Raw genomic sequence first — 22386 nt, forward strand, 5'->3', positions numbered from 1 at the left:
ATAGTTATCGGTAAAGCGAAACACCTTCCCATAAAACCTTTATCTGGATTGCTTATTATTATGAGGTAAGTACAGTAAATGCCAAAAGGCTCTCCTTGTAATTTGTCATAATTTTAAAGGGAAAGTCTTTTGTATTTAATGCCAAGGACTTGACGCAATATGACAAAAAGTTGTAGAGCACGGATGTCAAACAGGAAAATACACACTGCGGTAGGAATTTCTATCTGTTGGAAATACTGCAGTTTACGCTACATTAGTTTATCTTCCCGGCAATATGACTCATTAATTGCCCTTTCAGATTCATCAGTGTTTGTAAAGCCTAGTAAAAACATTCGTCCACAATAAAACAATGCAAAGAGTCTTCAGCCAAACTAGCAGCTCTGTGAGGCTTTAGTGGACCTGCTAATGGTGTTAAAAGAAAACTATTACAATTCGTCCTATGGGGACCAAGAAGGTCTGGACAACTACTGTATTTGATGACATTTTGTACAGGTATTTTACTCAAAATCAAAAATGTCAACCTGATGGTGGCACTAGAGGACTAGTCAGGGTTTACCAAAGTCAGTAGGTTTCATCATCTGGGGACCATGAAGTCTGTGCAAAATTTGAAGACAGGAATAGCTGTGGAGATATTTCCATCTGGAGAGACGTGTTGAACTGACAGACCAACTAACCACCTTTGCCATCTCTAGAGATGCACCACTAGCATCACTAGCACACGGCGAACAGACATCCTGTTCTTCTGTCTTAGGCAAAACCATCATGAGTAGAAATTACATTTTTTACATGCTGTATATCTGCCTTTGTCTTCAGCCAAATTTTTTTCCAACTGCACCCTTACTCCCAAATACCTAAAAGGTGCCGACATTCCCAGAAAAAACATCCTCTTTTCTGCTCTCACTCTGTATTCTGTGAGGAATGTTCTGCAGTTGTTGACTGAGCCACCGCAAGTATTCACAAGTCCCAACTGAACCTCACATACATGCACGAGCATAAAACACTTTGAATTAATTTACATTATCAACTCCTACACATCCTTCTGCACCAACAGCGTCTTACTGCACCATATAACTCTCTTCTCTGGTGTCACAAAGGATGGAAACGAGATAGTGTGCAATCATCTTTTCACCAAATTTTTTTGTCCTGCTAATACATCAACAGGTCGGAAAACAACTTCATTGATAGAGGTAATAATACAACAGGTTATCAAACCCTCATTGCTCAATAAACTGTGCAGAAAGAGGTCTGTGTTTGAATCTGTGGATCTTCATTATCAGCTATATTTGTCAAGGCAGAAGCCACGGAAGTTGTAATGAGCCAAATCATCTATAATAGATGTTTATCGGACATCAGGAAGCTTCCTGATTGATTGAAAGGTCATTTTCTATCAAACCCTGCCTCTGCTTGATGAGGGCCGGACACATCTGCAAAGCTTAGGAAATCATTCAGCCTGATGCTCTGATGAGCTCTTGTATGGTTGGAAATACTCTCCCGAGAGTCCGCCTCTGTTCTGCAGGCGAGAAGTCACCAGCATATGTAAGAAAATAGTCATTTACCAGTATGCAGGATCTGATGTAACAAACTTGTGTGTGTAAAAAAGTCTGTAATTTTATGGGAACTGCTGAAATTGGGTGAGTCATAGGTGTTATCAAGGTGACTCCTCCCATTGCAGATGTTTTTTGGTAAACCAGACCTACAATGCGGTCCAAAAGAAGCCTGTTACTGCAACTATTTCAGCTGTTTGAGGTGCTACTGCAGGAACACATTAAGAATGTTTATTGTGGAATGTGCCCTCTTACTTCCATTCTCCGGTGTCTAGTTTTGAGTTTTAAAGAAGTAGTTCAACATTTTGGCTTTCTTGTCAGTGTTAGATGAGAAGATCGATACCACTTTCATGTCTGTGTTAAGTATTGAGCTGAAGCCTGGAGGTGATTAGCCTAGCTTAGCATTAAGACTGGAGGCAGAGGGAAACAGCTAGCCTAAGTCTTTCCAAAGCCCAACAGTTAACCTACCAGTACCTCTAAAGCTCACTAACATATTGTATCTTATCTAATCCGTACACAAACTGAAAAGTAACAATGGCAATTCTGTTGCGTGCTATAACTATCAAACTAGTTATTTTATGCCATCATTTATGAACAGATCTGAAAGTCGAACTGTAACCCTCATAATCCCAGTTGAGTTAAGTAGTGAGACAGATACCAAACATGCACAAGACATAAGGCAGAATTCAGTAGTTTTTATTATCAGATTTGCAATAATTTAAATATAGATACATAGATTTTTGGATTATGTTGCAACTCAGTGTGAGGCAGGAAAGGATGTGGTGGTCGTCCGGTGTTTTGGCGCCTGGACGAGCAGAGCAAACTGTCCTAGACTTCCCAGCATGGCCGATACACCCGTCCCACCATGCACCTCATCGTGTCCCTCCTCAGAATGGGGATGCTCAGGTCCTGGCCGGCGTCTCTGTGCTCGATGATCTGGCCGTTGTCGTCAGCTCTCCGCTTGTAGACGGACAGTCCGCTGTGCAGCACCCGCACGTCCCTCCACAGGCTTGGATCGGCGATGACGATTACCCTCGGCCCTCTGGTTTTGCCCGCCGTGGCCAGGTCTGCGTCGCCCAGGCCGTTTTCTGATGCCTCGTTGCTCAGCAGCGAGGCCAAAGTATCCTGCTCCAAGGAGCCGTCGTCAGTCTTGCCCATAGGCAACGCCACTGACAGAGCATAGCACTCGAATAACAGTGCTGCGGCGAAGATGACGGACATGAGTGACTGTCTCATGGTGAAGGTCTTCCAGGAGGTGCAAAGCGTTGGCTTCGAGGATGGGTTCCTTTCCAGTGCTCTTTGCTTCGTTGTACTGACCCAGACATCGTATCGTCCTCTTTTATATCATTTCGGACAAGCTGGATTGGCCACGTTGAATCGTTTCTCATCATTGCTTCTCCTGTTGTGCTCAGGAAATTAGTTGAAAGCAAGGCAGTTGGGTAGAAGTCTTGCAGTGCTCAAGAGTGTTGTTTTGGCGGAAAGTTAATTAAAATCATCTCCAACGTGGTGGCTGATAACAGACTCCAGACGATGAAACAGTGGGAATTCTTTGAGCAGGTGACACCAAGAAAAACATTAATCCAAAATTACTGCCCTTTAAAACAACGAGGAGGGATTACTAACCCGTGAAGCTCTTCGTCCTGTCAGATACTCAGTGATAAGAGCCCTCCTCTCAGGGCATTGTTCAATATGGGATTTCATTTTGGATTAGTGCAAAAAAAAAAAAAAGCAAACTGATGTTTCCTGAGGTGTTTGCCTGTTCGTGGCAGCAGCTCCTTGTCGACGTGTCAAAGTGAAAGTGAAGTTAGGAAATGTTTCTTGGGAGAATATAGAGTTGATCTGCTCCCAAGGCCCTGAGGTGGAAGTTGATTTGATCTCTTGCTGGACCGCAACATAATTACAATCCTACCTAATTACCGTTGCCAGATGGGTACTGCAGGAGCTTTGCACACCTGGGCTTGCATAAGATCCATGGGAAATGAGTTAATGTAATTTATGCAGGTGGCCTTTGAGTCAGATTTTTATTTGTGGTTCGGATTATTTATCGTCATTGGCTGTTCTGGAGAACTTTTTTGAAAAGCAGTGGTGTTCTCCACCTTGGAAGCGGAGGCTGCGAATAACAAGCTTGTGAGCACTAAAAACTTATTACACTTAACAATTTTAACACAGTAATTTGACAGAAAAAAGATTTAAGATTTTACTGACATGATTTGCAGCATATTATAAAACGTTGATGGAGAGACATAATTCGATGTCATTAACTTGTTAAGGTTATTTCAGTCTTCATATTGTGCAGCTGGGCAGTTCAGATGGGAAGCGCTGTCGACCATTTCTTGTTGAAAGCCATATCTGTGGTTTCTAAAAAGTCTGGCATTAGAGAATTATCTACAGCCTGTTTTTATTACTGCCTGAAAGGCCTCGTGTGGTTTTCAGGAGACGGAGGGTTTTGTTTGAATCTTATCTTTCATTCCTAGATGTCAGCTAGTCATATGTAGCCTGTCATTGATGGGACAGGTGGAGCTATGCAGTGTTAATGGCGCAAAAGAGCTTGTTGCTGTTTTTGGATGAAAACCATATGGATCTAAAATAGAGGTGTTTTAGGAATGAAGAAATAGTTTTATCCCTAAAGATAATATTTTTTGCCAACACTTCCAACCTGCCAGTAACAGGACTAATGAAAAATATCATCTCTCAGCTAACGTAAACAGAATAGTTTCTTATTTATTCGCTTTTATATAAACTACATATAGTTGTTTTCCCCATTTACATTGTAGAAACAGTATGTATTTGAAGTTTTGAACTAAAACGAGTATATTGAGGTCAGGGATAGATTGTGGATTAGAGAAAGCAAATAAATTATGTTGCCGTTATGGTTCAGTTTACGCAACTATCCACGTCAGTACAGTAGGGTGGCCAGGCACAGAGAAAATCAACATAATGACCAAGGTTACTGATTGGTACCGAAGCAAAAGCACACAGAATAAAGGCCTAAGGCTGGAAAATGCAGATGGGTAAAGGCATCTTTGGGGATCAACGATGGCTGCAGTTAGAAGTCCAAACGTGAATCCTGGTCCATGGTGTTGATGTTACACGCTTTGTACACCTCCCTCCTAATGGTGGGTTCCGACTCAATACAACACAAATTTAGAGGCAGTGCGGTTGAGGTTGGAATTGAGGCAGAGAGACTGTGTTATGGATACATATACATACATTTTTTTTGCATTTCTGTCCAACATTAAAAACAACGCATTCTAATAAAATAGCCAAATAATTTCCCTTATATTCCTGAAAAACGAGAAGAGCAGAAGCAGGGAACATTTTTCCTTGTTGGCCCTCGGGTGTAAAGGCAGCAGTCGCCCACTGAAGGTGTTTGTGTGCCATAGACAGCGCTACTCTTCGTCAAAAAGAAGAAAAAAGGGGATTCCTAAAAAGCAAGAGGCAGAGATGTGCTGAGAAGCAACCAAAATACGAGGCCTCGGCTCAGGTGTTTGTGGGGCCGTGTAAAAAGACCCACCCGTGTGCGGAGGGCAGACGTACATAACACCAGCACAGCGCCGCTTCTCTTTATTGCGATACCGAGCGGCGGGCCACACGACGCAAGCTTAAGTGTTATTCCAGCTAGGTAAATACAGCACACAGATCTAACAGCAGTGCATGTATTAACAGGCACAAATTGAATTATGTTATTCAAATTCCAACACGCTGCGTCCAGCCAGCTGGTTCTGAGGTCTGACCGATTGAAATCTCAGTTTTCGTTTGCTCACAGACAGGTTAAGGATTTCTGTACCGCAACATGCACAGAGGTCTTCCCTTCACACGGGCAGGAAGTTCTGGTGGAAATTCACTGTATGTTCTCAAACAAGCAACCAGAGAGGTCTGCTTTTACACCGAGGCAGAGGTGGAAAATCACTCTGACTATGAACTCATTGGCATTGTTTTTAAATACTTTACTTGAGATCACGTTTACGAGAATGGGGCGGTCGGGAGGTCACAGTGACTCTGACCTTTGAATAGCAGTATCCCAATTTTTCTCTAAAAGTCTGCTCAAGTAAGAGTAGAAAGTATGCTGCATCAAAACTACTCAAAATGTACACAAAAAGTTTACTTGAATACATGTAAACAAAGTAAATCTAACTCTTTACTATGGAAAACAATCCTGGATGAGATTGATGCAGCTGCACAGATTGACATACTCCTTCAAGCGTAGACTCCATCTCGATGAATGTAAAGTTGTTGGTGACAGTCCCTCACTCTTTATTGTTAGTGAAGAGAAACACAATGGCAAGGCCTTCCATTTCACTTCATTCAAAGTCATTTAATCTATTGTTCAAATAAAAAACAATAGTTTAGAGGAGCTGTACGTAAAGGATTTTTGCAGTTTCTTTCCTACTGCACGAAGGGTAATTATTACAGCGCCGCTGTTTGCTCCTGGTTACTTTCCTTGGATCAGTCAGAGGGCTGTCACACATTCCCCATGTCTTATTTGTGTCGCAAAGATAATAATAATGATGATGGCATACAACACAACCTCAGACACACCTTGACGGGCCTGAAAGATGAAAGCCGAACACTGCTTTTAGCTATTTGAGGCTCATGCATATGATCGCAGCGGGTGTCAAGAGTTGTTTTGGGGGTCAGGATGCGACTGCAGGGGAAGATGAAAGTAAAGCAGTGGAAGCTGATCTTGGGTCTGGTGCTATACCTCTCAGGGTGATTTGGCCACTGAGCATTAAATTAACCTCAGAAAGTGACATTTACAAAGTGGGCGTCCGTGTGAGCCGTGAGACACAAATGCAGGGTTTCCAACTGAGAAGAAAGAGAGAGAGTCCAACACATTCACATCTCGTCAATACATCTGCAGAGATTCTGGTAGCCATGGAGATGGTTACTAACATGTAATCACAATGTGGGACAGAAATAGCAGCATCGGTGCTCTGCTTGTTGGAGACAGAGGGAGTGAAAGATTTTCAATCAGCATCATGTTTTTCGAAGGAGGAACGGAATAATTAACTAAATGTACGGGAAAATTTGGAAAATCTGATCCCCATCCAGCTGTCATCAGACTACACATCAGACTACACATCAGACACAAAGATAATACTGGGGAATGTGGCTCCAAGATACTCCGAGACGTTTTACTTATGCACTTTTGCTCTGGGAATAAATCTTAAGCTTTTTGTGGTCTAGAAATAGAGAGGGACTTATCATACAATATATGTTGAAGCTGCAAGGGCCTGAAAACCGACTTCCTTAATCAGCTTCCAGTATTTTCAGGATCCTCAGTGACTCAAGAAAAATATCGTTAACCAAGTTGCAACTCTATTTCCTAATCCAAACGAAGACAGTAGACAGAAGTGAAACATTTCCTTGCACAATTTGCACAACACAAGAAAAATATAAACGTGTTATTGTGCATGAAAATATAAGACAATAAAAAGTAACATTATTATTGACAAATATAGTGTATAATATAACCTTTTTTATTTGGGCTGGCATTGTACAAACTGATCAGGAACACACCGCATGTCATTTATTTATAGTTAGAGAGGTCTCAAGGATTCTGGAAATACTCTCAGAACAGTGGTAAGTGTTGTTAAGCCTTCTGAATGTTTCAAAGATCACCGGGTATTTCTTTTTCCGAAACATCGAATGCTTAGCTCTGTGTTCAGGATGGTCTGGTACTGCATGAGAGGCACAAACGGAGACTTGTTAGGACCTGCTTCATATTTAAATACAGTCACTCAAATGGTGTGTAAAGGTAGGAAGGTTATAAACGTAACTAAAAAATATCTTTTGACCGGCAAATGACCCTTTTTGATAGGAAAAGATGAATGTGTTTAGCACAATCCATCTTCCATTTGCTAAACCTGCTTTATTCTGTGCAAGGCTGAAGATGGGCTCCATCGTGTTTAATGTTTATGTTAATGTTAAAGGTGCAGTGTGTAAGATATGGCCAGAAATTTTGTTTAAAACATTCAAAATAACTACGAGTCGTTTCCTTGTTTCTTTCACTTTAGATTGAACGTTTAACGGATTATAAAATAGCAGTGTTATTTTGACTGTCTCTCAAGAGTTTTGTGTATTCTTGCAACGCTGTTAGTTAGTACCTGGCTTCTTTTCTTTCTTTCTTTTTTTATAACTGATGACAACAAGATGTGAAAATGGAATGAGCAGCAATGCAGCTACGTCTCTTCATTCTTTCAGTCGTGTTGTACTTGCTGCGGTCTGCCCTGAGGGACGGTCCACGCTTTGGGTCAGTACTGACCTGAGCTACAAACAGAGCTGCCACGCACAGTAAATTATCTATTTTTAAGAAGCCAGACACGGAGGCAAATGTTTCTCAGCAAATCCGCACAACAGAAACCTGTCAGTCAACATGACATCAGCTGTGTGTATGCTGTGGATTTAATTTATTTTCTGGCAGAATTACTTAAACTAAATAGTCTTCCCATTTTTAATAAACACCTTCATGTAGATATGTAGATATTTAGGGCTGAAAGGCTGCCCTTCCATTGACTTCATGGTTTTCAGATGTGACGATGACAGCTAATTACCAGCAGAGGTGTCCCCGCACTTCAGAATAATAATCACCTTTGAAGTGGATTCCCACTTTAATATCAACTGGTAATGAAGTGATGTGATGATACTCTCACATATTGTCTCAGTTATCAGGTGGGAGCTCGATTTCGTCCAGCCGCTCGCCGATCGGTGTGCTGAACAGGGTCGACTTCCTGAAAGGTGCTTTCAGGTTCTGCACGGCAGTCGCACCCTGTAACACAAAACCACACAAGAACAGTTTTAAAACTCTTACCTCACATGCTGAGTGACAAGACTGAGGAATCTGACACAAGATAAGAAAGGAGGACACAGAGCGAGAGAGGGAATACAATCAGTCTGAACACATCCTCCCCTAAACCTTGGTGGATGTGTGAAACTCTTCTGTTGCATTGTCTACTGACATGATATGGTGCCATAGGTGACTGTATGTTATTTAGAAAGAATTAATAACAGCAAACAAACTGCAATACATGACCCCCAATGTCCAAAAAGTGAAACGATCCGACCCACCTGTATCCGATGGCAATTTTCACTCCAAAATGAGACAGCCTGATCAGTTTTATAGTCATGAACCTGGATATGAGACAACAGCACACTGTCAAATAAATGCAATCTGCCATATTAGAAGTTATCAGAACTACAAGTGAGGTCTTCAAACTGCGGCTTCCAGACAGAAGAAAGTGAAGCTGGAACCGGATCATGTTTGGTATTTTGGATTGGTAAATGGCTTTAAACAATTAATAGACAATCAACCGTGTAATTGATTAGTGTTCTACCATCCGGATACATTGGTTTGTGTAACTCTTATTCTGAAGAAATATTTCCTAAAATGTTTAAGAATATCCAGAGGTCAACGACTTTTGGAGTCATCATGATATAGAGTGTGAGCTGATCTCATGAAAATGATGTAGAATCATAATTTGTATTTGTGTCTCCTTAATGAGATGCTCATGTTCATGTCAGGATTTTACGACAGAAAATTGTTTTTTTTTGTTTTACGGCTGCAAAGACAGCAGTCTTCATACAACACTCAACCCTTTATGGTTACGGTGTGGCGTTCCTTCATCAGGGACATGACGTGTTTTATATCTCTGAAGAACTAAAAGCATGCACTGCTGTCAAGGACAATAATTATTTTTTCTGTTCTCTCCTGCTGTTAGGGGTTTGTGTCTATTGTCCTTCTGTTCCTTTGTTATCAGTTTCCTTTTGTTAATACAACATTTTGATCACAAAGGATGAGAGGAAGAGTTGAGAGGAAAAAGAACAGAACCTGGAGGAAAATAACACGGACACACAGACAATAAAAAAAAAAAACTACAGCTACATGTGTACAAAATACAGCAGTATCTGCAAATCTAAATGGCTGTTTGGGGCGAATATACACAAGCTGCAAAAACAAACCAACAGCCAAATTTATGCAAAGACAACAAGGTAGAAAATGGCTGTTTTCAGTCTAAATACACCTCTCCTCTCATGAAGATCACTGGATTCAGGTATCAATCTTTGTTTTTTCACATTTAACCTATGTTGAGCAGCTAACACGCTAGGATAAGTGTCATAATATGACACTCGTGGTTTTGATGATAATGACTGTGATTGACTTTGTAATGAGGAACTCTTTCACATGAATGTGCTTATAGCTGCGTTGGAAAACCAGGAGTTAACTGAACCAGGTGATAACTAGCTCCAGGTTATCCAGGGTCACCAGAGTTAAGCTTAGTGAAGACTGTAAACTCACATAAAGCTCTAATTATTTTAGAAGGTAAACGCAGTCAGCAACCGGGTTTTTGCCAGTATCCTACAACTGAGTCTGGAATCCAACAGCAATGTTATAATATGATTAATGGTGTTTGTTTACAATTATGGCTATTGGAAGGAGGAAAAAACATAATTATCAGTCGTAATCAGCCGCTCTCTTTGTTCAATTGGCTGGTAATTTGAAACAGGCACATCTAGTTATATGTAAAGTAGATGAAAACACATGCTTGTACAAACCTAACAAACAAATAAGTCATCCAAACGTCAAACTGGTGCAACATATTGGGCGTAGTTTTAACACCAGTCCCAGTACTGATGTTGTGGTTTAGGCACTTATAGCAATAAACAACATGTTGTTTTAGATTCAACAGGAGAGTATGCATGCATACACGTACTTGTGTTGTTTCGGGGATATGAGGCACAAATCCCTCGACACAGAAGTCTTTCTGGGTTGTGGAGCAGTAGTCTGTTTCGAGACTCGGGTCAGTTGGGTTCAGTTCAGCGTGAACCTTCTCTCTGTGAAAACAAGAGGATATCAGCCTCAGTATTTGGCAGTGTTGGAAGAAGTACAAGTTTAATTTTTTCAATCGGCTGCACTTGCAGTAAAAATAGCTAATTTAGTTTTTGTTTTTTTATATGTAGTGACTTCCCAGCACAGGATTAAAGCCTGAAAACACCAAGTCAGAATAACGTCCCATTCTGCCGCCGTTGCCTGAATGCAGCATAAGACACAGGGAACAAGATAACAATTGCACATCAGCCACAGAACTGATAAAAGTGTAAGTTGTCTAGCCCCAACAGCTGTGAGAAGACCACCAGCAGAGCTCTAATCAGAGCAAACAACTGTGTGGGTGAAACAATGGTATGTTGGGCCCTTAAGAGCGGTGATGTAAGACACGTATTATCCTTGAACATGTCATTTAATGTCACTCAGTGGATCAATGGTCATCATGTAGATTGGACTAGAACTTTTTCATGTTGTGTCAAAAAGAGACTGGTGTGATATTTACAGCAAGCCATAAAAAAACAAAAGCTTTTCACTCTCCAACCCTCTGATCTGGATAACTGTTGATTCATGTATTCAAAAGGGCAATATATTTAGAATAACAACCGATTAGCCGAGGAAATTGCTCTGAGCGTTTTAGCGATTGAGAGCCCCGTATGAATCAAGCAGTGTTGGGTGTGTACTTGTAAAGTCCAGGACATTTAGTGCGTGGCTCAAGACTGAGTGATGAGACACTGTCTACTGCTGGACAAGCCGTTTTCATCAAAGACATGATGCTTTGTGTTCTTTATGAGCAGTTAACATGTGCGGCGTGTTCATAACCTCATCTGTGGGGTAGAGACTCAATAAACGGCATCAGGACGACTGGCTCCATGTAAAATAACATCATAAAACCTGATTTAAAAGGTATTACAGCAGTGATGGAACAGTAAAACAGGCCCAGACGTATAAATATTACATCACTTTCCTCCGAGGAGTTCCCCTCCAGACTCCGTTTCCACATACAACACCACTTGCAGCAATGATTCATTTAGCATCAAAAGGCTTGTTTCATACTTGATTTACCTTATCATCTCAGTGATGTGTTTTTCCAAAAGCTCGCCTCTCGCGCCTGAACCATGGGAATGTAGAAGAAGAGATGAACTGAGCATGCGCAGCAAATCATCGGAAAAAGATTTATTGAACAGTGAAATAAAAGTGTCTATGCGAAGGCTGTAATCTGGTATTCTATAAAACACCTCCACCGTAATAAAATATGTTCTACTCTTCTGCAATACAAGTCGAGTCTGTACATTGTTATAGAGTATTGGTAGTTTCATCCTGTGAATGGTGGAAGACACATACCCCGCAGTCTCACTCCTAGACTTTTAGGAGGGACAAAAGCCGCTTTCATCGTGGTGACAGTCTCCATCTTAGACTCCTGGTCCATCATGAGGATCCCTCTGCGCCCGTGTTTCTGAATTTGTGACCTCGTCTTCTGAGCGGCGAGAGCAGCAGCGGCCCTCTGTATAGATGGAGATACGAGGGTTTAGATGAAAACATGTCACAACCTAGAGGAATGCAATAAATATTACTTTTATAAAGCACAGTGTTTGGGCCACAATCAAAAGATACCGTGTCTTGCTTTGATTTGAAAGAAAAACATCTTATTTGTGTTTCATGCTATGCCAAACTATTTTTAAATTATATTTTTTCTTTATACAAGGAAAACCTGTAATAATGACAGGTGACCTGCATGTTTTTTTACCTGCCACTGTCAACATACGTGCTAATTTCATTCCCTGGTTAAAACCAAACAAAACTTTGGCTGTGGAAATACACCTTTCGAAGAGCCAAGCACAGGTAAATATATCTATCATGACTGAGGTCCAGGTGCCATTACCAGTGCCCTGCATGCTGGCTCATGATACAAACTAAACATATAACGGTAATTTAGAAGTTACAAGCAGTCAGGATCGACGTTTGGCTGCGGCGGCTATACCCACCTCTTCTGCCCTGTTGGGCAACACACAACTCCCGTCTCTCTCTTCCACAGTGTTCGGCTGCTCGGCCATCGTAGCACCGAGATAACTGCTAAACTTGACTACAATACGCCACGTGGTCCGTGAACAACAAAAGCTGAAACTTCTGACGCTGGTTAACTAGCCTATGTTATAGCTCCCATCCTATGAATTAACGCGAAGTGACTGCGCATGTCTCTCGGCAACAGGGTTCTGTTGAAGGAAGCGTCGACATGACAACGGAGCAAACTCCGGCACCGACACCCTCCCACTCGGTGACGTAGTGAACTCCATCGCAGATGCATGAAGCGGCCTTTTATTGAGGCGTGGGGTATAAACACAGCTGCAAGCTTCAGGACGAACTTCCCTCTCTCTGGCTATAGGAAGCTATGAATAATGATCAGAATCAGAAAGACAGCTATTGATCCCCAGTGGTAAATCGGGTTAAACGTCACTGTTGCTCCCATTCAGGAATTGAATTATAACATAGATAAAGTATAAGAAAATATAAATAAGTATGTAAAAATATTAGCATTATACTATCGTACAATGACAATCCATACGGAAAAATACATACATGTGAATTATGTTTACTCAAAAAAATATAATTTTTTGAATAACATTTTTTTATCTATATGATAAGTGTGTAAAAATGCAAGAATAGTAATATAAAAATGGAGGACTATCTACAAATGGTGTTTGTTTTTTCAAACCTAAGAGCCAATCAGCGTTTCCCATCATACCCTGGGCCTTGCAGTGTAGGTTAATGTGCTCTAATAACTGCGTCCGCCTCAATCTCGTCAGGTTATTGTTGCCTTTATGTGAATGCTGATATGGCGAGTTGGGATGATAGACTGTATGTAAGAGGGTTTGGATCAAGTTGGACACAAATCTAACTGATCAATCCTGTGCTGGTCTGCTCTACATGCTCTAATTGGGTTATGGCTCGAAAGGATCCAACTTGTGTACAACTCTTGCAAGGGTTTGTAGATGATCGCGAGAATTCATGTTTGTATCTTTATATTCAGATGAAGCTCTGCTCCTGGCCCGGAAGAGGAGATGCCGCTGCTGGGCGTGGAGCTTTACACCTCCCGCTGTAGCTCTGACTGCAGGGAAGAACGGATCTGGGTGTTTCCACGATGGGCTGGTCGCTGTAGGAGGCCCTACTGGAGTCTGAGCTGAAGGAGTTTAGTGGATAATTTCAGATTTCACCCAGGATCCGACCTGTTGGCACCGATGACAAGCTACAATAATAATTAAGCCAATCTTCTCCCTGATGGTCTCGTTTACTTATGAGGGTCATACAAAGGCATCAGTATTACATTGAGAATGTTTCATAACCTGTTAAACGTAAGTGAAAAATCAGCATTAACAGTAACAGTCGTCTCTCCCAGAGTGTGTATTTTTTCCTCAAATCACTCCAACTACAACAGGACTGTGACGGATCCTTTCTACTCATGAACCTCTGTCTCTGATGGTAACCCACAAATTGTGAAAACTTGGAAAAACTCTTGCCTTACTCTTTGCCAGACGACCTATCCTTACCAAATCGAGGTTGTCAAGGTCCGCTCGATGGTAGATCACTGGTAAACACCACAGTGTCATCCAGATACATGAGCAGAGACTGGAACCTCTGATCCTCCAAAATCCTCATCTAGCGCTGAAAGGTACCTGGTGCGCCACAGAGGCCAAACGGTCACCAGTGTGGCTTAGCGAATAAATCATTTATTTTTTTACTTGTACAAAACCGTAACATTTGTTCATCTTTCTGAGCCCGTTCAGAAGTAAGACTTGGATATTCCGTTACTCAGCAACCCCAGCAGCCTATTCACACGACAAGATGCACTCCCACTGCGTCCCTACAGGTGTGAATGCAACCGGACACACCAGCCTGTCGCAGAGGAGACAAAGACCAGACTCAGAGCCCCTGCTGGCTCGCCAACAGGTGCCATTTATCAAGCAATCACTGTCAGTGCACTACAATACAGGTCCGTCAGCTCCACCTGGCTACAAATTGGAACTTGAATAATGTTGACTCCAACAGACACACACACACACACACACACAAACACTGAAACTCTCTCTATTTGTGTGTGAGCACCAGAGAGACGAGACCTTATTGGACAACAGCATAACACAAAAAGACACTGTTGTCAGTGTTATCTCAGCAGGGTCACACTAAATGTGTTACAAACAATCATTTATTGAAGCCAATAAGAACCGTTTCTAACAGTGTATTTTTATTGTTAGGTTTACTGGGCATTACACGTGTTAGTGACAGATAAAAGTAATAACTGTGAGGAACTTTGAACTAGTTATAAAACAGTCTTAGTTTAATATTGATGCCTTATCTCTCGATATCTCGTCAAAGCATTATTGTTGCAAACTATTCTTATAGTATTCTTTTTGTATTGAATGTTTTTTTCCTCCTTCCTTATGCTGCTGTTGCATTGTCTTGTATTGTATGGTTTGTTATTTTTCTGTGCATGCGTGCTCTATGCATTAAGTGCAATGCACAAGGTTATTAAAATGTGCGTTATTAAGAAAATTACTTTGCCTTTAAATGTCTTAAAGGATTATGCACTGAAACACAGTAGCACAAGTAGATTTAATGTTAAATCATTTAATTTATTAAAGCCATTACATACAGTACTGGCTTTTCATCAATATGATCCTGTCTGATTAAGACACTCTTTTCTGAATTTGTAAAAGTAACTGGCCTGTGTGAACTACCAGCCGCTATTATGAAAGAGTTAAAAGGTTTCTTCAGATTGGAAAGTCTAGTGCTGAATAATCCTCCTCACATTTTTTTAAGTGAGCACAGAAGCACTTCGTCCGGTCTCCAAGAGACAGCTGGGGGTGAAAGCGTTGTCCCCCGAGGTGCAATTAAAGTGAACAGAGATGACACTCCTCTGGTTTCAGCACCTGGTAAAATATCTTTACATCCATCCACTGATTGATTCATCTAATCACCGTCCACTGTTACATCCATCCTGCTGAGCCACGGCTTGTAGAGGAACACACATCAGATATTTTTTATTTTTATCTAACTTTCATGTTCCTCCATTACAAAATCAAAACGCTATTCTAAGTTACAAGTTCGAGCACGTGGTGTGACGTTACATAGTTTCCTAATGACTTCTAAGCCTCTTCCATTTGCTGATGAAGACAGTGTAATTGCAGCTGAAAGCTAAAAAAAAAAAGCCAGTAAGTGGACCTTGAGTAGATTATTTTGTCATACATACTGTTCTCGAAGTCAACAATGAACCTCCATGCTCAACACTCTTTGCCAGGGTAACATTTACCATTTGTATTTTATAATTGTATCAAAGACGTACATATTTTCCTAATTTCCTAAATTGCAAGTTCATGATTCCATGGTTTAAAGCAGTCCTTGTTTACACTGAGACAAAAAAACAGCATTCAGCTATTAATGTTTAACTCGTAAAATCATATAGGCCCATTGCTTGATTATAACGTCTAATAACAGCTAATCCAAAAAAAAATTGCATTCTTAGCCAAACTCCACATAACTGCCTGATTCTCTGTTTTCGCTTCACCTACTATCTGCAATGTCTGTCCAAAGCAGCACATTTTCAACCAGTAGCCTAAGTGCAGCAGCTCTCGTTAGACCTGAAGGTGACTATCATTTGCTGCCAAACCAAGGAACAACATCATCATTTGGGTGGTAAAATGAATGTATTTATTTGCTCAGTAACCTTGCTGAGTCCCTTGTTTATTGAGAATCACATACCATTTATTCATATCGATGTAAGCCCTGCTACACATAACACTCTGTGCTTGTTACCGTGGATATGAGACACACAAACAAACCCCGGAGTCTGTTGCTGAGAAACAGCAGAAGAGCTTTCAGTGGACAGCCAGAGTGTCTGGAACAGACTGTCAAACTGTGCTGCGTCAAGCCACACAAACTATCGGTGTCCACACATTATTTTACAGTGAGCTGTGATTATGTTTGCTGTACATACCACATGCACCTGTACCTGCATGTATAATGTTCACCATCATAGGTAGGGGTGGCCAAACTTTTCTGATTGTGGGCCATATACAGAAATATATAAGGAGTCAGGGGCCAATCAATAGTTAATGAATCGTTTTCAGCCAGTTACACAGCAAGAAAACCCCAACGTGCCATGGAAAATTATTTATCTATCAAAATAACAACACAACACTACTAACGAGTTTACATCTCAAAATATTATAATGTTATGTGTCAATCTGCAAATAAGTAAAGCTGAAAAAGGCAGAAATTGCCAAATAAATGTATTAGTTTCTGTTCATTGCCTAAGGGCCTACTTGATAGATATAATGTTAAAGTAAGAAGTAAATCTGTACGTCTGATATTAAGATGTAACAAACAGAGGAGGCAGAAATGGTTTTAACATTTAAGAACGGGCAGAGAGCTGCAGTTGACCTGCATGCTGGATAGTTTGGCCACCCCGGGTTTGGGCTGTTATCAGTTGCTAATTAGCACTAAGCACGAGGTACAGCTGCAGCTGATGGGAATTAACCAGACACAAACTAACATTTTGGTGTATGGGCAGGCACTTTCACATTACTTTCATGATTACGGTTAAGTAAATAAAGCTAAAAGTGCCCAACATGCTCAAACAAACCGTCTAGTTTTCCAACAGCATTTACCTGTATCTTTATCTGCATATATGACTGGATGTCTTAAAACCTGCAAATCACCAAATACATATTTACTGCTGTACTTTTCATCACCCACATGCAGGTGCGACACTCTTCCAACTGTCTTGGAGGCTGTCCTGGCTGACAAGGGAGGGTCATCACCTTAGTGAAGCTCACCTGGGCCTTCCAGTCTACAAAAGCTGCTCCATGTGTTTACCTGAACGTTCACCCTGCATCACCTTCTGTTGGTTTCGCACCGTCAACACTGCCGCAGCACATATGCCACACATCCGTGTACTGCTTCCAGCTGCTGATCTACACACACCATTGTTCATTTGAGACTTTAGTTAAATAAATTATGTTTGGTTTTAAGTATAACCTTGTGTGGACCCCCTTTTTGTTTCATTCCCTGAGCCAGTTTGTGACACAGGTTAACACCGAGACATGAAATCACCCAACAATTTCAGATCTACTAGTTTTTTAAAAATGATTTTGAAAATAATTTGTCTTATGCACACTTTTTATTTTATTTTGCAGTGCGCTTGGAGGCTTTGTATACATATACTTCAAGGTTCTCTGCTGTATGAAAAGGCAGAAAATAACAAGATGCCAGCCTGGTCAGTCGTGAGGGGTTAGCAGGTCAGAGCGGTGTTCAGCAGAGACCTTCACTCTGATCACTGTGGCTCTAACAGGCGCCGGCGTGCCACCGCTGTGAGAAAGTGGTAATTACAGCCGTTGCAGGAGGGGGAAGATGTTCTCCTGCAGAGATGAAAACGCACAAACACACACACAGCCACAAACACAGTGCCCATGCCTCCGCAGCTGATAATGAGCATCGAAATGAGCGGTGATGTCATTACAACAAACACACAGCCGCCTGCTACCAACTTGCTTTTCTCCTCCCTCATGCACATACTTAAAGCTTTCACACTTGTTGTATTTTAAATAATGATAATGAAATAGTCCTGGCAGTATTGTGAAAGGTTAAGTGACAAGGCGAATATGGCTTGGATCAGATAAACCTGAATTAATTGCCAGGACAGGCGAGGGGGGAAAAGCGCAGAGTTGATGTTTAATGGAAGATAAAAATAGAAAAGAAAATCTTCGAAGGTGCAGTTTCATTGAAACAGACCTTTCTGAAAAGCTTGCACCGGGTAGCCTGCCCCTCTGCTGAACTGGCTTCTACACTTCTGCAATAGCTCTGTGAGCACTTTTAAATGTGCAATTCCAGCGGGACATCCAATATGTTAGGAGGGGGCAGCACAAGGTCATTTATAAATTCTTTCTGAGTTAAAGTGGGATGAAAACCTTTGGGTGAGTATTGTCAGAAGGATATGGCCCAGATACACTCAAAGAGCTCACATGAACCAATTCAGCATTAATACATACAAAAGAACAGACTCATTAGGGCTCTTTTCTGCCTTTCTCATGTTACACCCTCTGTGGATGCAAATATCAATAACTAATCAGACTCCTGGTATCAGGAGCATAAAATTACTGCCCGGTTCATAAATGGGAAAAGAGTGTTTTACTCAGTTTATTCAACAAAATATCTTACAGTATCTTGGATATACATATATACATATTATCTTGTACTGTGTAACACGGTTTATGAACCCCTGCAGTGACATCACTTGTAACGCTGTGCCTCCAAACCTCAATGGCTGTTTCAAGGAAACATTACTACATCATTGACTCCCAAACACATTATACAAATCTTAATATAGAAAGCACAAGAAATAAGAATTCATCAGTGAAAAGTACTCAGGACAGAAAGGTTCTTCATACAAAAGAAAAAAACAACTTTTACAATATTTTGTCTTTTTTTTTGTCTTTGCTTTTTTTTTTTGCAGTTACAGTATGCAGGTAATAAATATACCTGGAATTCCCTCCGTTTTGTGTCGTATGGTGTCGTTCTCTTTTCCTCTGCACGGAAATCACCAATAGGGACTTATTCTAGAACAAATAAAGAAGTGGCTCGGCCACCGGAGCTTCTGCTGTCGTCTCCACTGCTGCTGCCACATTATCAGCAGGCCTCTCAGATAACATACACATCAGTCTTCTCCCCAAGAAGCCAATATGTTCTCATTTTGCCTTTGCCCTGGAAAAACACAGAAATCAATAGGTTCATCAATGGGGGGGAGGTGGGGGCGATATCTTCTATTAGGCTGCCCTTCATTTACCGGTGACCCTGATGGTCACTGCAGCTCGGCTTACACCTCCACCCTCTCCAAAAGAACAAAGCCTTTATGCATGTTCAGAGGAGAATCAACCACATCGCCACAGTGCTAAAAGCATATCAATGTTGTCGAGTGAAATATTTGTTTCTGCAAAAGATCAACATTTGTCTCAATCTAAAAGCAACACAGAGTTTTTCTCTACTGATGTTTCACCTGTTTGTAATCGAGGCAAGACATGTGGACCTAAACGGACGGGCTCTGGATAAGTGTGATGCAGTGCATCAGCCTAGTTAACTGGCTTGGATTGCATCCATGAGAACTAGTACATTGGGTTTTGAGTCTGTGTAAGACTTCCGTATAAGACTGGAGCACTAGATAGGAAGGACCCCCAAGATTCCCACAAAAGTCTTCTTTTACCAAGTTATTGTGTCGAGTATTAAGTCTCAAACTACATTTGTTTTATCTATTTACAATACAAATTTACTTTTTTCAAGTAATCTGTCTTGTTACCATCTGCGACAGGGGCTTGTTTACGCCTTGCGAGTCTGTGTGTGTGTGTGTATGTCATCATGTTGTCCTGGAGACACCTACTGTAGCAGCAACTAGAAGAGGTTTGAGGACTTTACCAGGTGTTTACATGTCTGTCTGTGGACAGATTTTGTCAAAACGATAGCATCACAACCGTGCAGAATGCAGTCATAAAATGTTACAGGTGGGTAGTTGAGATCAAAAGGAGGTCTGAGTTTAAAGATGCGTGTGGTTTTTGCAAGGGAGCTGGAAGTAGGGGGTTAGGAAGTGGGGAAGGGGCTATGGCCCCCCCACACACACTTTAAGCCTATGGCCTGATTTTACTTTGCAGCTGGTGTGATCCCATTGGAAGATGATCTCTAGCTCCATTTTGCTTTAACAATCATTTCTAGAACATTTTCTGAAACAAACTGCACCAGCAACAACAAGTCAATATTTCACCCTTCAAGTCGGAATCTGAGGCCGAGTGAGTTGTACTAGACAGATGTTTTTTTTGCAGTTTGAGTGCTCTTTTTCATGATTGATTTTTAAAAAGTAAGATGTGGCTCCTTACCTTCATTTCTATGTCTCCTCGTAACTGGAGATCGAAGTAGCCAAACTCATCCAGCACCTCTTTGGTGGCAGAGGATAAGTGGATCTTTAAGGCTGCAAAAACACATCAAGAGCACAACAAAGACTGAGCATTTCCACACTGTGAATGACAAAATGACAACTTTAACAATCACCACCACACTGCTTTCATCTCCGGCCTCAGGACCTGCAGCAGATGAGGAAACTGAGGAGCGAGACGAGCCGATGCATTCAAAAGTCAGCGGCTGAAATGCTTACAGGGATGAAAATCTGTATTGTTTTGTCCAATTAATGCGCACAATGCAGAGATGTGAGCCGGGATTCCTGCCTGTGAAGCTTCAGGCTGCACAGTTTATCGCTGGCTCAGGGCCCTTAGCTGTAAGTGCAATAAATTATTTACCAGTGGAGGCACAATACACTCAGTAGTTAATCAATACTTCTGATGATTGGCTCGCAAACTCTCCAACCACAGTTTCATGACACTAGTTCCTGTCACTGCCAGTCAAGAAAAGAAATCTCAGTGTAGAAAGTGTGACTCAGCAGGTCGATACCTCTCATATTCAGCTTTGAAATCATTTTCTTACTGAAGAATGTTTCCATCCAACACCATCAGCTATTACCTTGGCAACAACCATTCAACCACTCTTCCCTTGGCCCGTATGAAAGAAATATAGAATAATCAACAAATGTAAAAACTGACACTACAATTAATCCAGTTCTGAAAAGACAAAGGTCAACAATGAATTGATCTACAAACAAGAATTGTGTGCGTATCCAGAGCCTGATATATCTGATTCTTCTGTGCCATAGAGCTCCATTGTTGTCCGAAAGCTTTCTCAATCCCACACACACAGACACCGTCGTGCTGCTATAAATACTCACTGGAGCACCAAATGTGTATTAATCTGCAGCTAAAATTAGTCCCAAACAAATGCACTATTTTATCCCGTTTGAGTAACATTTTACCAGTCCGTTTTTTTGTGAGCTGCCTTGATCAGAAAACATTGTGATTCAACAAGCCATTCAGATTTGTCTCCCCTTCCTATTTATCCCATACAGGCTCATTAGAATACACCGCCCACCATCTGAGTATCTCCACCCACGGCTTAGGAACTGACTTTGCAAAGGTGCACCATATATTTCTCGTGAGCCAATCAGAGCAGACTGGGCTTTTACAGGAGGGGGCTTAAAGAGACAGGCGCATAAAGGGAGCATTTCAGAATACAGGCATATTCAGACAGTATGAGAAAAATGATGTTTTAGTTTTTTTTTTACATTAAAGCACGTTAACATGTTCACCATTCCACCATTATGATAATAATGAGATTGCAGAGTCACGGCAATCTCAAAGACAAAGAATAAGATGGAGTTTGTTATAAACACTGAAAAACAACGAGGATATTGTTACATGTTCCACTCTGTTCAAAATCCGGATCAGTGTGGAGACATCTGATAAGTGACAGTGACGCTCACCCTCTCCGTTGGACTCCATTCGAGATGCTGTGTTGACAGTATCTCCAAACAAACAGTATCTTGGCATTTTCAGACCGACCACGCCGGCACAGACCGGACCTATAAAACACAAGCAAAATATAGTCACACTCGACAGGAAAAAAAACAATAATATTTGGAATGCTGGGAACTGCTGTCATTATCACACAACCACCTCCGCAGTGTAAATGTTTTTAAATAGGACGACAAAGGAGTGAGTGAATTGAAATTGTGCTCATTGCTTTAAATTACTCTGACCATGCTAAGTACCAGCCTACCCACGCTGGTCCATTTCTGTTGCATGTCAAGTGTCTGATTAAGAATATGAGCCATGCCGCCATGAGCTGATACAGTCTAAATACTGTGTCAGAAGCCTCTTGTAAATGACATCAGACTAAACGCTGCAGACAGCTCGAGTTAAAACATCCGGAGTGTTTATGTCCAGTCAGCACGTTGGCATCCAGAGGTGGGAAGTTACATATCACAACTTGATATACATCTGTGGCCAGTTTAAGAGTTGCACTAACACAGGCTAATACAACAGAGCCGCAGTAAATAAATCCGTCTTTCATTAAGGTGCAGCTATTAAGAGTAGAGTG

The 22386-nt window shown here is 41.3% G+C and overlaps 3 protein-coding genes across 5 annotated transcripts in view; all 3 read right to left on the minus strand.

Moving 5' to 3' along the window:
• Window positions 1-2219: 2219 nt before the first annotated feature.
• Window positions 2220-3021, minus strand: pmchl (pro-melanin-concentrating hormone, like). The gene has a single exon (XM_031855645.1). It carries the CDS (start codon window positions 2778-2780, stop codon window positions 2373-2375), a length of 408 nt encoding a protein of 135 aa, XP_031711505.1. The 5' UTR covers window positions 2781-3021; the 3' UTR covers window positions 2220-2372.
• Window positions 3022-6851: 3830 nt separating this feature from the next.
• Window positions 6852-14154, minus strand: spag8 (sperm associated antigen 8). Of its 3 annotated transcripts, XR_004213049.1 has the most exons (7): window positions 12351-12542; window positions 11710-11869; window positions 11431-11476; window positions 10256-10376; window positions 8613-8675; window positions 8136-8313; window positions 6852-7225 (listed from the first exon to the last, which is right to left on the minus strand). XR_004213049.1 is itself a non-coding variant. In XM_031855640.1 (6 exons), the coding sequence occupies exons 1-6, from the start codon at window positions 13968-13970 to the stop codon at window positions 8206-8208; spliced, it is 558 nt and encodes a 185-aa protein (XP_031711500.1). In that variant the 5' UTR covers window positions 13971-14154; the 3' UTR covers window positions 6852-8205. The 3 variants fall into 3 exon arrangements, 2 of the variants coding, with proteins under 2 accessions (XP_031711500.1, XP_031711499.1); XM_031855640.1 differs by lacking the exon at window positions 12351-12542 and adding an exon at window positions 13911-14154 and having other exon boundaries at window positions 6852-8313; XM_031855639.1 differs by having other exon boundaries at window positions 6852-8313.
• A 4385-nt stretch (window positions 14155-18539) lies between these two features.
• Window positions 18540-22386, minus strand: part of npr2 (natriuretic peptide receptor 2) — a 49353-nt gene continuing 45506 nt past the window's right edge. Inside the window, exons 20-22 of the mRNA XM_031855619.1 lie at window positions 21770-21868; window positions 20280-20371; window positions 18540-19119 (exon numbers count right to left, since the gene is read on the minus strand). Of these exons, the coding sequence (XP_031711479.1) occupies window positions 19057-19119; window positions 20280-20371; window positions 21770-21868 (254 nt within the window). The 3' untranslated portion in view covers window positions 18540-19056. The remainder of the gene's footprint in view (window positions 19120-20279; window positions 20372-21769; window positions 21869-22386) is intronic.

The sequence above is a fragment of the Anarrhichthys ocellatus genome, unplaced genomic scaffold (genome assembly GCF_004355925.1).
Source record: "Anarrhichthys ocellatus isolate YVR2014 unplaced genomic scaffold, GSC_Weel_1.0 scaffold16, whole genome shotgun sequence".
Lineage (NCBI taxonomy): Eukaryota > Metazoa > Chordata > Actinopteri > Perciformes > Anarhichadidae > Anarrhichthys > Anarrhichthys ocellatus.